The sequence below is a fragment of the Athene noctua genome, chromosome 3 (genome assembly GCF_965140245.1).
Source record: "Athene noctua chromosome 3, bAthNoc1.hap1.1, whole genome shotgun sequence".
NCBI classification, from domain to species: Eukaryota; Metazoa; Chordata; class Aves; order Strigiformes; family Strigidae; genus Athene; species Athene noctua.
This window is the reverse complement of record NC_134039.1, coordinates 7,095,480-7,107,617: the sequence shown is the minus strand read 5'-3', so window position 1 is coordinate 7,107,617 and position 12,138 is coordinate 7,095,480. Positions and strand designations below refer to the sequence as shown.

The following is a 12,138-nucleotide window of genomic DNA, read 5'->3' as shown; positions in this document are numbered from 1 at the left end:
GGCCTGAAATTCAGTAGAACACTGCTACTGGGTGGCAATGAAGAAGGAGAGACGCTGAGGTCGGGCCGAGCACGTCACATGGGAGGTTAGTCACTTCACAGCAAGCATCCACAAGCAGGAGATGTGGGAGAGGGAGAGCATCCCTCATCCTGGCTACAGGCTGAGGAAGGAGACTTGGCATGGGGAGGCTCATTTCTTCCCGCTGGCTTCACCACAAAGCCCTCTCCTTCTACTCACAGATTGCCCAAAGCTTATAGAAAGAAAAACAATGTAATATTTGCCATAGTGTTTAAATGCAACAAATAACTGAGTGGAAATTTAAATAATATTTCAATTAGTTGCAGAAATGGGCACTCTGTGTAATTACGAGGACCTTTCCACCAACTCAATTTAATTTCCACAAGGTGTTTTGATCCAGCAACTTAGCAACTTACTTTTTAGGACTTTGTTCTGCTGATTTGTTTCACAGAAGAAACATGCCAGAATTTGCCTGTCCAGTAGGCAATGAGCTACATTTTAGAGGAAAACTTGTCCTGTGACTGCAACATTCAATAGTTCACATTTTATAAGCCTGGTAACACAATCTATCTAGATGAGAGGCTTCAGAATCACATCTTCTTTGGCACCATCTTCACAATAAATGAATAGAACTAAGACAGGCAAATTTAGGTCAAGGTGAGTTTATTGTCCATACAGCATACCTAATCCCGCCAAAACACTTTTCTTAGAACCATCTTTAAACTAGTCAAAACAAACAGGTTATTAATAAAAATGACAACACTGAACAAAGAAGACCTTTTAAAAGGTAATCAAGACTACACTGTATCAGAGTCTTATCCATCAAAAACAACCTCACATACTTTCTAAATACTTTTGTTTACACTGATCATGTCTACTACCGCACTTTCTAGCATCCCCTGACCATATAAACATCCACACCTCTTAAAGAGCACATTGTGAGAGAATAACGTTGACTTGATATGGCATCACACTCGATAAAGCAAAAAAAAAAAAAAAAAAAAAAAAAAGTTTGAGAACAGAAACTGTGCAACCGAGAGTGATTTCTGAGGTACATGAGACATGGTAATAAACATAGTGGAAAAAATCCAGTGGCCAGGTGGTTTGCTCAGTAATTAAGAGCCGTCCGATTATTCAAGCATAAATCACTGACATTAAAATGAGATTAATAGTATTCGTCTCTTTCATGAGCATGTTGGGACTATAAATAAATTATGAGGTGCTCCTACACTACGGTAACGGGAGGGAGGGGAAGATCATCAAAGTACCATCAAGAGGAAGCTGAGGGAGAAAAGCTTTTAGCAACTGTGCCAATCCTTTGGCACTTCCGAAGTTGTGATTAGCAGTGTGTTTTCTGAATTAATCAATAGGAAGGTTTATGATCTCTGCAATTAAGGGGAAAAAAATCTCACACCTCATCTGCTATAATAGTATATATTTTTTTTTTATATCTGTTAATAAGGAATACTATGTAGTATTTTTGAGCGCGACTGTGAAAAAGCTCAAGTTTTAGGTTTTTCCAGACTTCAAATACAGTGGTATTTGGTATTTTATGAGTACGTCACTGCAGCTGAGGACACTCTTCCCCGCGTGGTGACCCGCACAGACCCACTGGGTCCCCACAAAGGACTGGAGCTGCCAAATAGTGCTGCCCCTTCCAGCCCAACCCGCTCCCCCGACCACCGTGCGAGGAGCTGACCGACCCCCTGTCCCCGTCAGCGCTGTGGAGCCCTTGGGAGACGGGACTGCAGGGGGGATCCCTGTACAGGGCTGGGGCACTGCAGGAGGTGGGATGAAGAGCAGGGGCAGGCACCCTAAATATTACCCCTGCCTCCACTTGTCCTACAGCAGGGAGGGGAACAAACCATGCGAACACGATGGACACGGAGCCTACGGACAGCTCATCCCACCGCCTGGGGACCCTCTGGGACACCTCCCCGAGAAGCCACATTAGGCAAGGTAGGAGGGCTGTCAGGGAAAGATCTGATCTGTCATATACATGCTCTGGAGTCTTGCTTCCACAAAATTAACTATTTATTTTTTTTCCTCCAGGAGAGACACCATGGCTGAACTTCAGGTGCTCCCAACGTGGAACATCAAGGCGGGAGGTGACGGTGGTGAGAACAACGCTGCCCCCACCACCGGATTTGGGAAACACGGACCTGCTCCGGCGAAGCCGCCGGTGGAGAGTCAATGCATTTTTTCCACTATGAAAAGGATACCGAAGACCAAAAGGGAGCCAGCACCCCGGCTGCCTGCAACCCCTCCCCGGCGCGGCCGGAGCGTGGGCCCCGGGGAAGAACCAAACTGTCACGTTGTGAGGTATTGTGAAAATGGGAACCATTTCTGTTTTGTCCAGTAAACCTGAGGTAAGTATACCGTCTTTGCAGGATGTGATCAGGAAGGAGGAAAAAAAAAAAAAAAAGAAAGAAGGAAAAAATAAAATAAAATAAAAAAAATAATCATGAACACGCTATTAGGAAAAAAAAACCTGTACAGGGCATTTCCAGTAAATCAAAGAACTCATCATATCTCCACTTAACCATCTACTTCAGGATTTGAAATTTAAGCAGTAAAATAATATATTATAAAAATGTTTATAAAATAGCAGCACACTCAGTGAAACAATACAGCTAAGTACTGTTAATGTGAATAAGAATGAAACAAATCATAGCTTCTTAGCAGCGCAAAAAAAAAAAAAAACAAAACCAAAAAACCCCCCAAAACCAAAAAAACAACAAAACCTTAGAATCTTACTCCATTTTCTACCCTCATCTAGCCAAATACGGCTGAGTCCATTCATATAATATTCTTCGAAGTAGCATGTTCTTTCTGGATTTTTGTCTTAAAAATGCAAACATTAACATTTCAACCAACAGCTTCATACTGTATATTTGCAAACTGTTAATACAATTGTGCAAAAAAAAAAAAAAAAAGTCGCTCCAACTCCTTTGCCATCTAAATGCCTCTTCGTTACAGATGGAGCAGAAAAATAAATTCAAGTACACTGAATACACCTTTGTAATAAAACTCCAAGTCACACACCTTGATGTTTCCCACTCGTGTCTTTTGCACCAGCAATTTTCTTTCGTTGTCCATAGATAAGCATGCAGGTGGTATTAAGATCCTTCCGTGACACTGAACAATACAAATCGGCAGGCTTTTATCCGGAATGTCATGACAGGAATGTCATCTGAAGCAGGTGTTGGTATTTCCAGCAACACCTCAGCTAACCAAGTACACCAGATACTGGAAAATAGTGACTATAAAAAGCTATATGCTTTGCTTTTGTGACTTCTTCTTTTTCTTTTTTTTTTTTCTTTTGTTTTTTCTTTTTTTTTCTTTTTTTTTTTTGCTTGGCAAAATTGTCATAAACCATCTCATTTAATCCCTTAGGAACAATTTTCAAAGTGCTTTTCGAATGAAATGGTTTATAAAAACGCTCACTGTGAATCAATAAAGTTAATGAAATGCTGACAAAGTGTGCGGGGCTGGTGGGGGAAGATGGGTAGGTAGAAGAAGGATCAAACCAAATCTCATCTTCTTTAACACAGTGAGGATATGTTAAAAAGGAAGATGGACAGAGCATCATTTAAATGTCTTTACGGCCAAGCTAAGGAGCTGCCAAAAGTTAACAATGACGTGAAGCATTAGCACTGTAAAGGAATATAATGCTTTTCACAGATGATCCACCGCATCTTGCAATCCAAAGGTCGGAGGTGGTCTGATTAGCCAACTGGTCGGAATTAATTGGTGCATTTCCCCCATCTAACATTGAACACTTGGTAACTTTGGCTTGGCCCACAGTTGGGTAAACAGAATTGCCCTTATGCCAAAGATGCTGCTGTGTTTAGAATGAACCATTTCTGAAGGAAAAGTAGAAAAAGTCAAGTGGGGAGAGGGGATTTTGAAAAAAAAAACAAAACAAAACAAACCAAAACAAACAAACAAAAAAAAAAAACACCAAAAAAACCACCTGCTCTTCCGGCTGGCAAAATAAAGCATCTTCTTTCTTAGGTAGCAGCTACCACAGACAGCAAGAGTAAACAAAACTAACATACAGAGATCCAACAAACACTTCTGACTAATAACAGAGGTGACAGATCAGCAAATCTCTTCTGCATTCAAAATGGTTCAATTGCTTCAGGGATCTTTTCCCACTTTGCCCTAAACCCCTTATTCTATTGCTTTGCAATCTAGTCAAGCCATAAAATCGCACACACGATCCTTTCTTAAATCTAAAAAAGGGGTGTATGCACTAGGTCATAATACACAGACAAGTATACTCTACTTTGTTCCCACAAATGCAGGCTTACATTTATCTAGCTACTTTGTATGCTTTTATAAGCATTTAATATCACTGATACATAATCAAATAGCAATTACCAAATATATTGTGGGATTCCCTTCTGTAGAACATCACAGGCACCAAATGCTTTTTTTTTTTTTCATTATTCAGTTTTTGTTTTTTTTTTTTAACTAAGAGAGCTTTAAATACGTTCTATGAGGGAGCAGATAAAAAAAATCACTCTAAAAATAATAACAAAAATAAAAGGGCTGGGGGAGCAAGTGTGACTTTGTGTGCCGATGTCCTCACAGGTTGATATCTCTCACATCTGTGGGAGTGCTGGCCTGGTCCAGTTCATCCACCGTCTTAGAAGGATTGCTTTGCTGTTGCTGCTGCCGGACTTGCCTAAGGCTGTTTACTAGCACCGCCTCGATCTGTTCTTGACAAGCTTTAAGGCAATCCTAGAGGACAGAAAGCAAATTGAGCTGTTAGTGCAGATAGATATATATTGGTTTTTTGGTTTGTTTTTTTTCCTTGCTGAGCTAGCAGAATTTGAAAGAGCATCAATCTGGTATCCCCAAGGAGTGTCTGCTGCGACAGAAAATGACCTTGAATTCTCACAGGCAATCGCTGTGTACAAACCCCCTTGGCTAAATGCTAATGACATATTTATTGGGACTCTCCAAATCTTAGTATTTCACCTGTTCTTGCTCATTTGTGTGGTTCTTGAGCAGGAACCCAGTGTGTTGCAAAAAATGATGGGCGAGGAATATGAATTTTTGCATTCTCTGTGCAGGGTAAGTGACTTGTGTGGGTCTTCACTACAGAAAAGCTGCATTTTCCTCCTGAAATAATGAATATTTGCTATACCAAAGTCACACTGATAGAGGCACTTCAGTTTTACCATCAAGCAAATTGCTGGTAAATCAAAGTGGAGAAGTTCTGAGGTCCCTGAAAAAGCACAGTGCTATCGCTGAGTTTTTATTAGTCATGCATTTGTGTCCTCAAGACAAAGGGACAAGAAGGGCCTGTTTATCTGCGAAGATTCAGGCAAGGGGACTGAACGCCGCAGCCCCAAGCACTCGAGCCATGTTATTCTCTGAGAGCATCCCACGGGAGAAAAGTGATTTCAGCAGGGGAGGAGGAGGCGATGATGTAGGGTACGCTCCTACACCTTCACTCTGAAAGCAGGACTATTTTAACAGCCCCAGGAATACTTACTGGCAATAATTCACAGAAGACATTAAAGCAAAGACAGCTGCTAGAAAAAGATGTAAGTCAAAAATGCACAGCCAAGCCTCAGAGACCACTACATTACAAATTATACTACACAACACATGGAGAAAGAGCAGGATACAGTACAACAACACAAACTTGGGAGCCCTGTACATAAGGAGTCCCACAATGAACACGAAGTATAAATAAATAAATAAATAAATAAATGAATGAATTTGAAGGATTCATCACACTTAAGCCAGACACAGTGATGAAGAAGACAACTATTAAAACATTACAGGATGTTCCACATTCTTGATAATATGCTGGAAGACCAAATAATATGATTGTGTAAAAAAAAAAAAAAAGTGTGAGAAAGCATTGACAAACACTTGGTTATAGCAGAAACTGAAAAATAAGAAGTATGGGAGGCAACTACAATGCTGGAGAGCTGGGCTCTGACCAACACCCCCCCGCTTTCTCTCCACGATACCAGGTTATTCAGGAGAGTTTGAAATATTCATGTATGGATGTTTAATTTGTCATCCTAGCCAGACCGGGAAAACACGTCAAATGCAGAGTATCTGTTCTGCTGACGATATTTAAGTTCGTGATGCACACAATTAGCTCTGGTGGGTCACAAACACCCATTTTTCTTGGCTACTAGCCAGCAGCTGGCTGGCTGCAGATTCATGTGCTCTCCTTGTCGTGAAACTGCCCTGCTTAATATAATGAAGCATCACAACCTGTCTCTGTAGGTGCATCTGCCAAAGACAGGCTGTGAAGGATGGCTTTTCAAACCGACCCAGGAAAAAGGGGTTGGATGAGATGCTGGCTTGATTAGAGACAAAAACAGTCACTGTGATGTGGATCACATCCAGCTAAAGCCAGGTGAGATCTCTCGAGTGTCTGGGCTATCCATGTACAGTCTGACTCAGAAGTTTGCCCCCTCACCATGGTGAAAGAGTACGGGGCACAGTGACAAACCTCTGCTGCAACACTGTAGGTGTGCAGCAGGCAGACCGAGCTTTCTCCATGTTCACCTTTTGTCCCCAGAGCTGGGGACTGTGGGACTGCTCCTGAGAAAGGAGCTGTGCTTAAGTTAACTGGCTTGTGGCCATACCATACCTTACCCCAACACAACTCTGCTGTAAGCAGTGCTTTCTCACGGCGAGCAACTTTCCCAAGACTCAGCCACTAGAACTAAACTTTCCCACACTTTGCCCTCTCCCTCAGTCTGGCTTTTTATGGAGGGGGAGAAACCACAACAAAAAAAGTGCTGCTATGTCCAAGGAAAGGGTTAAGGAAAGCAGGTGCTTTTTACCAACAGTAACCAGCTCTTAACCAAAGTTTCCAATTGCTGCATTTTTTGGAGAAGATTATAATTAGAATTTGTCATGGCACATGGAGAGGGGGTCAGATACCTTTTGATATCCGCAGCCCATTTTAGCAAAAATACATGGCTCAGAAAACTGCATATTGCATTCATTCAGAGCCCTTATGCTCAAGGAGGTCTGTGCTTTGGAGGGAGGCAATAGCCACCCCTGTTTGCATCTAAGCCCGGCTGAGCACAGGAGGGTCCGTGTACGGGTATATGGGAATTCCCTGCCAGCCCAGGCATCCACGTTTACCCCCCTGTGGAAACCAGGTTATAGGAAAAATGGTACGTGTGTGCCATACCACTGATGCAGAGCCAGAGCATAAATGAAGCGTGATGCCAAGGAACCTGGGACACGGAGGGTTTGTTTAAGATGGCCTGGGGAGCACTGCACACTGAATTCAGGTGACTGGCTGTAGGCTCCTCACCTTGTGGAGCACCACACTCTGCTCCTGAGCTCCAGCAGGCACCAGTGTAGCTCACAATACTGCAAGGGAGTGCTGCAACCTGCTCTTGGACACACTGGAACAACGCCTGTGCCAGATGCATTGCAGAGATCACCCCGAGCTGCCTCTGGGTTGTGCCCTGATCTCCCTTGCTCCTGTAATTCATCCCAACACTGTGAGCAGGAATGATACCTCTGATCTTCAGAACCACTGAGCACCTGAAATGCCAACTCAGTGGGATGCAGATATTCCTGGTGTACTGAAGAAATGACCACTTAAGAGAAACATCAGGAAGGCTGTGTTAGAAAACACTGGTCTCGGTGTGCCTGGTCACTGCCTCCACTGCCCCGAGACAGGACACCAGCTCGTCCCAGCACCCAGGCTATGGCCCTGGGTAGACCCACGCTGGGCTGCATCTCTATCTCCATCCCCACACCAGCACCCAGTGCCTTTCTCAGCACCCCACGCTGCAGAACTCCTCATGCAGCAACTCTGCCAGCAGAAGGTTAATCAAAAAAACGTGCGGTTACCAAACACGTGGTTCATGCATCGGCTTCCTTACAGCTGGGGTGTGATGGAGGAGGGTACACCTAAACCCGGGACTCCCAGAGCTGCCTGTCAGGCAGAGCATGGAGCAGCAGCCTGTCCCTGCCTGCACTTCCATTGTCTGGAGGCTGCTGCCCTGGAGAAAAGGGAAGCTTTAGTATCTAACTTACTTGCATTGGAGCAGGAAGGCTCAGAAGTGAGAGACCAAGGCAAATGCCTCTGAAGGTGCAATAAAACGTGAGCGCAGTGGATTTTCTGGTGATGAGCTCTAAGGCAGATAAACAAAATTTAACCTCATGAGGTTCTTCCTTTCCTTTTAGCAAAGGTTGCTGTCTGTTGCTACTTTACCGCTACTGCTGGCAAAGCTTATTTTTTTAAGGTAAGAATATGTACTTTTGTTTAACCAGGTAAATGTTTTTTTATAGCTGTGGCTTGCTCTTGTATTATTTGGAGCATAGTAATTTCCTAGTACTGGAATTGCTTGTTTAATGATGGGAGCTGGACAAATTCCTCAGCCTTTCTTCCGAAAGTACCTATCTGGCAAAAGCTATCAGGAACTTGGATAAAGAAAATCCCCCGTTAATAGCCTGGGCGGGTTTCAGGTCCATTGTAAGCATTCACCTGTTTGTGAGAGGGCAATGGCAACAAGTCACTTCAAGGGCCAAGGTATTTTCAAATGGAAGAAAGTGCAGGAGCACCAGTATGGAGACTCATGTAACAGACTACACTCGTTATCACGTGGTTTGTTTGTTTTTGTTTTTTTTTTTTGTCTAAAGACTCTCTTCTTCTAAAGCACAGTGGTGCACAATTTCAAAATAGTATGTCCTTCTGAAAATAAGCCAGATTTTTTACAAGCAGCTTCAGACTGGAGAGAGCTTAATGAGGCAATTTCCTTGCAGCCAGGCTTGGGGAAGGAAGGGGTGGTGGCACACGGAACATAAGATTTGAGCATTTGGAGCCAACTTTGTTTCTAAACACCCGTGATCATTTACACTGTTGTTACACAAACTTCTGATAGTCAATATGATGCTTCATTTAATATATGAAAAGGCTAAAATCTCTAGGTAATCCTACAGAGAAATGGGACATTTCTGATGTCTTCATTTTGTACATAAAACCAATAAAGGGGGCCCAGACTGGAATTGTCACAGTTTGTATGGATTTTATTTCATACAGGGATCCACAGGCCACTGATGTATTTTTTCTGTCATGTGTTAGCTCTGGTCTACACTTACGTTTTGAACTTAAAATAATGTACCACTGAATTCTTTAAAACAAAGAGCACTATGGTAAAATGACCAGCATGTTGCATTCAGCATGAAAGAGCTTCCCAAAAAAGTGTAGCTATTTGCATACTAAAGCTCAGGTTTTTATTAAGTCTGAGTAATAGATTCTGTTTAATTAGTCTTGCCTATGAAGCAGCCATCCAGGAGCTGAAATTGCCTGGCCAGGACAAGCCAAAAACGGTGAAACCTTTATTTTGCAGGTTGTCAAGTTCTACAATCAAAATCTAGTAAGGAAAAAACCCCCAAGGCCAGACTCGTGAGTGAACCTCATTCATGCAGCAAAACGAGCTGGAACACACCAGCAGATGCAGCTCAGACTCTGATGATGGAGATACAACACTCGGCCACCCAAGGCTGCGGCTGTGCAATCGTTAATCCTGGCTCTGTGTGCTACCCCATCAGCCAGCCATCCTGGTTTGCTGGCCATCACGCAGCGGTGTGGGACTGCTTCTGCCGACGGATTCAGGTCACACGATGGGTTTTTACTCACAGTGGTAGCTGCGGGACAACAGACCATACTGGCACAGCACAATGTCAGAGTGCTGTGGACAGATTTGAGCAACGTGTTTCATGCCAGATGAGATGCCAGCTAAGCCTGTCAATGGCTTTTTAATACACTGGAATTGGCAAAAGAACACCTGGTCAGTGTGACGTGTGAGCAAAGTGCTTGTACTCTTACACGAAAAATCTGAAAACCACATTTGCTGTGCACTTGGACCATCGTCTCAGACGGCAACTACTTTTAAGATGTATGAAGTACATCAGACAGATGATAATATCACAGGTGAAAGGGAAAAAAATTAATTTATTATGAGTATCTTATCAGCCCAATTGTTACAGTAAGTGGCTTATTTTATAGACAGGGCTATCACTTCTGTTTTCTTGACTGGAACTTTCTGTCAATCCAAAGTTCAGTGACACAATAAAAAAATTATAAAAAAACTATCAGGACAAAGAGCCTGGTTTTCCGATGATGCAGTGGGACCTCCAAGCTTCATGGGGATTTGCTGCATGTGTACATATTTTACTGCTGGACTTTGGTTTTGCAAGCTCTAGATAGTACCGACAAAAGAAAACTAAAGCTTTGAAAAAAACCCCAAAGAAAAAAATATATGACTTGCACCATTTTCAGCAAGTCTTCCTTGAAAGAACACTATAATGCACCAAAGTAATGGCCTTAGATTTTGCAGTACAGGGACTGGGCCATTCCTTCAAAATATTGTAGGGTTGCCTTTGTTGTTTTTATCAAAATGTTTAAGTGTGTGTCACATGGATCAACTTCCCCATTCTTCTATATGGTCTAGTAGTTTTAATGATTAAAATAGTTTAGGTACTTTCCATTCCATAGTTTTATTTTTACTTCAGCATGTACAGAACTAAAAAGGCAATTAACTTTTGGTGGTTTTTTTTTCTGAAACTTTTTCATCCCTGGGTGGTTTTACTAGCACACTTGAAATGCATTTGAAAGAAAAGAAGTGCTTTTTTGTGTCCGATGAGAAGCACCCTTGTGGCTGTGACATTTCGATCATGCTGGCAGTGAAAACGACTGGAAGGAGCGCTATGGCAGGATCTACTTACTCAAGTCAATAATGACTGAGGATTTCAACTTCCATTCACGACAAGCTTGAAAGAAAGCACAAGCACTAGGTAAGATCCTGTGGAGTATCACACATAATTCATTTTCTTGAACTTTTCAACACGTCTATGATATATATGCCCTTTACTGCCCCCCAGCTTCCAGTTTTAAACTGACGTTTACAGTGCACTGGCAAGCTATTAGGGGAGGCATCCCACTCAACTCAACCAGCAGGCTCTTGCTTTGCACTGGTCATCACTGGGATTTTCAGTCCTGACTGCTCTGAGCTGCAGGACCACCTCATCATCACCCACACAGCCTGTCTCCCTAGCTCCACTGAGTTAAATAGGTGCAAGACATCCTTCTCCATCTTGTAAAATCAAGGCTGGGTTGACAAATTAAAAAAAGAAAAGAAAAAAAATAGGAAAAGGGAGGGTATTCAAAAGACATTTTTAGCTGTTTTAGTAACTTGGCTTGGGTTTCTGCCATAGACTTTATCTAGCCATTTTCAAGTCTTCCTTGGCACCCCATTCAAACAGAAGCTGGTAGATGATACCTTTCGGATGACAATGGTCCCTGCATCAGACTCCTCAGCAACTGAGTGTCAGCACACCACCTTCTCCACAAAGGAAAAGATCACTCCTCTCAAATGCTGATAGCGGAGGGCTGTCACAAGAAGGTAAACTATTTCAGACATGCACCTTTTCTCTCCTTCTCCACTTTGAATCAAACCAGATCTTTTGTGACCATAAGGGGACTGTGGATGTGCATTTACTGCACCTATTCCCATGGTGACAACCACTCTAAACCAGAATTAAACCACCAGATTTATTTCACAGCCAGGCAGGGCTAAGAAACAACAATACACCCCTGAATCCACACTGGTCATGTAACACCCAGGTCTGCCTTGTGCCAGCAACCAGCCCCGCTTCGTTGCTCACCAACTCCAGCAGGCAGGGAGGTGTGCCGTGCAGAAGTGATGGACTTAGCTCTGGTATCTTCCACAGTGCCTCAGGACACAGCGTTTGTTGTATTGTGAGTTTTAAATTCCCCTTTTGTATCTCAGTTTTGGTCTTGCCTGGGAGAATAAGAAAGCTTACCCCAGCAAGCCTCCTAATGTTTATCAAAAATGAAATTCAGGGAAACATCTGGGTACGTGGAAACTGGTCTGAGCCCTGCAGCAACCCAGCTTTTGCCTTTCCAAAATCGCTCTTATTTGGGAATACCAGTGTCCAGAGAAAATGTGTTATGGCAGCACTTAAGGAAGAAACCAAAGACTGCAAAACTATTGTTCAACAAGGTTCCATTTTAATTCTGCTGAATTTAAATATCGCTTAACCCTTGACAAGATCTTAGCTTTACGGTGAGGTGTTGTGCATCAGCAA

The 12,138-nt window shown here is 42.8% G+C and overlaps 1 protein-coding gene across 2 annotated transcripts in view; it reads right to left on the bottom strand.

Annotated features, from left to right (window-relative positions):
* Positions 1-675: 675 nt before the first annotated feature.
* Positions 676-12,138, bottom strand: part of CCND2 (cyclin D2) — a 36,501-nt gene continuing 25,038 nt past the window's right edge. For both annotated transcript variants that reach the window (XM_074901844.1, XM_074901845.1), the window contains one exon: positions 676-4,767. In XM_074901844.1, coding sequence (XP_074757945.1) covers positions 4,612-4,767 — 156 coding nt within the window. In that variant the 3' untranslated portion in view covers positions 676-4,611. The remainder of the gene's footprint in view (positions 4,768-12,138) is intronic.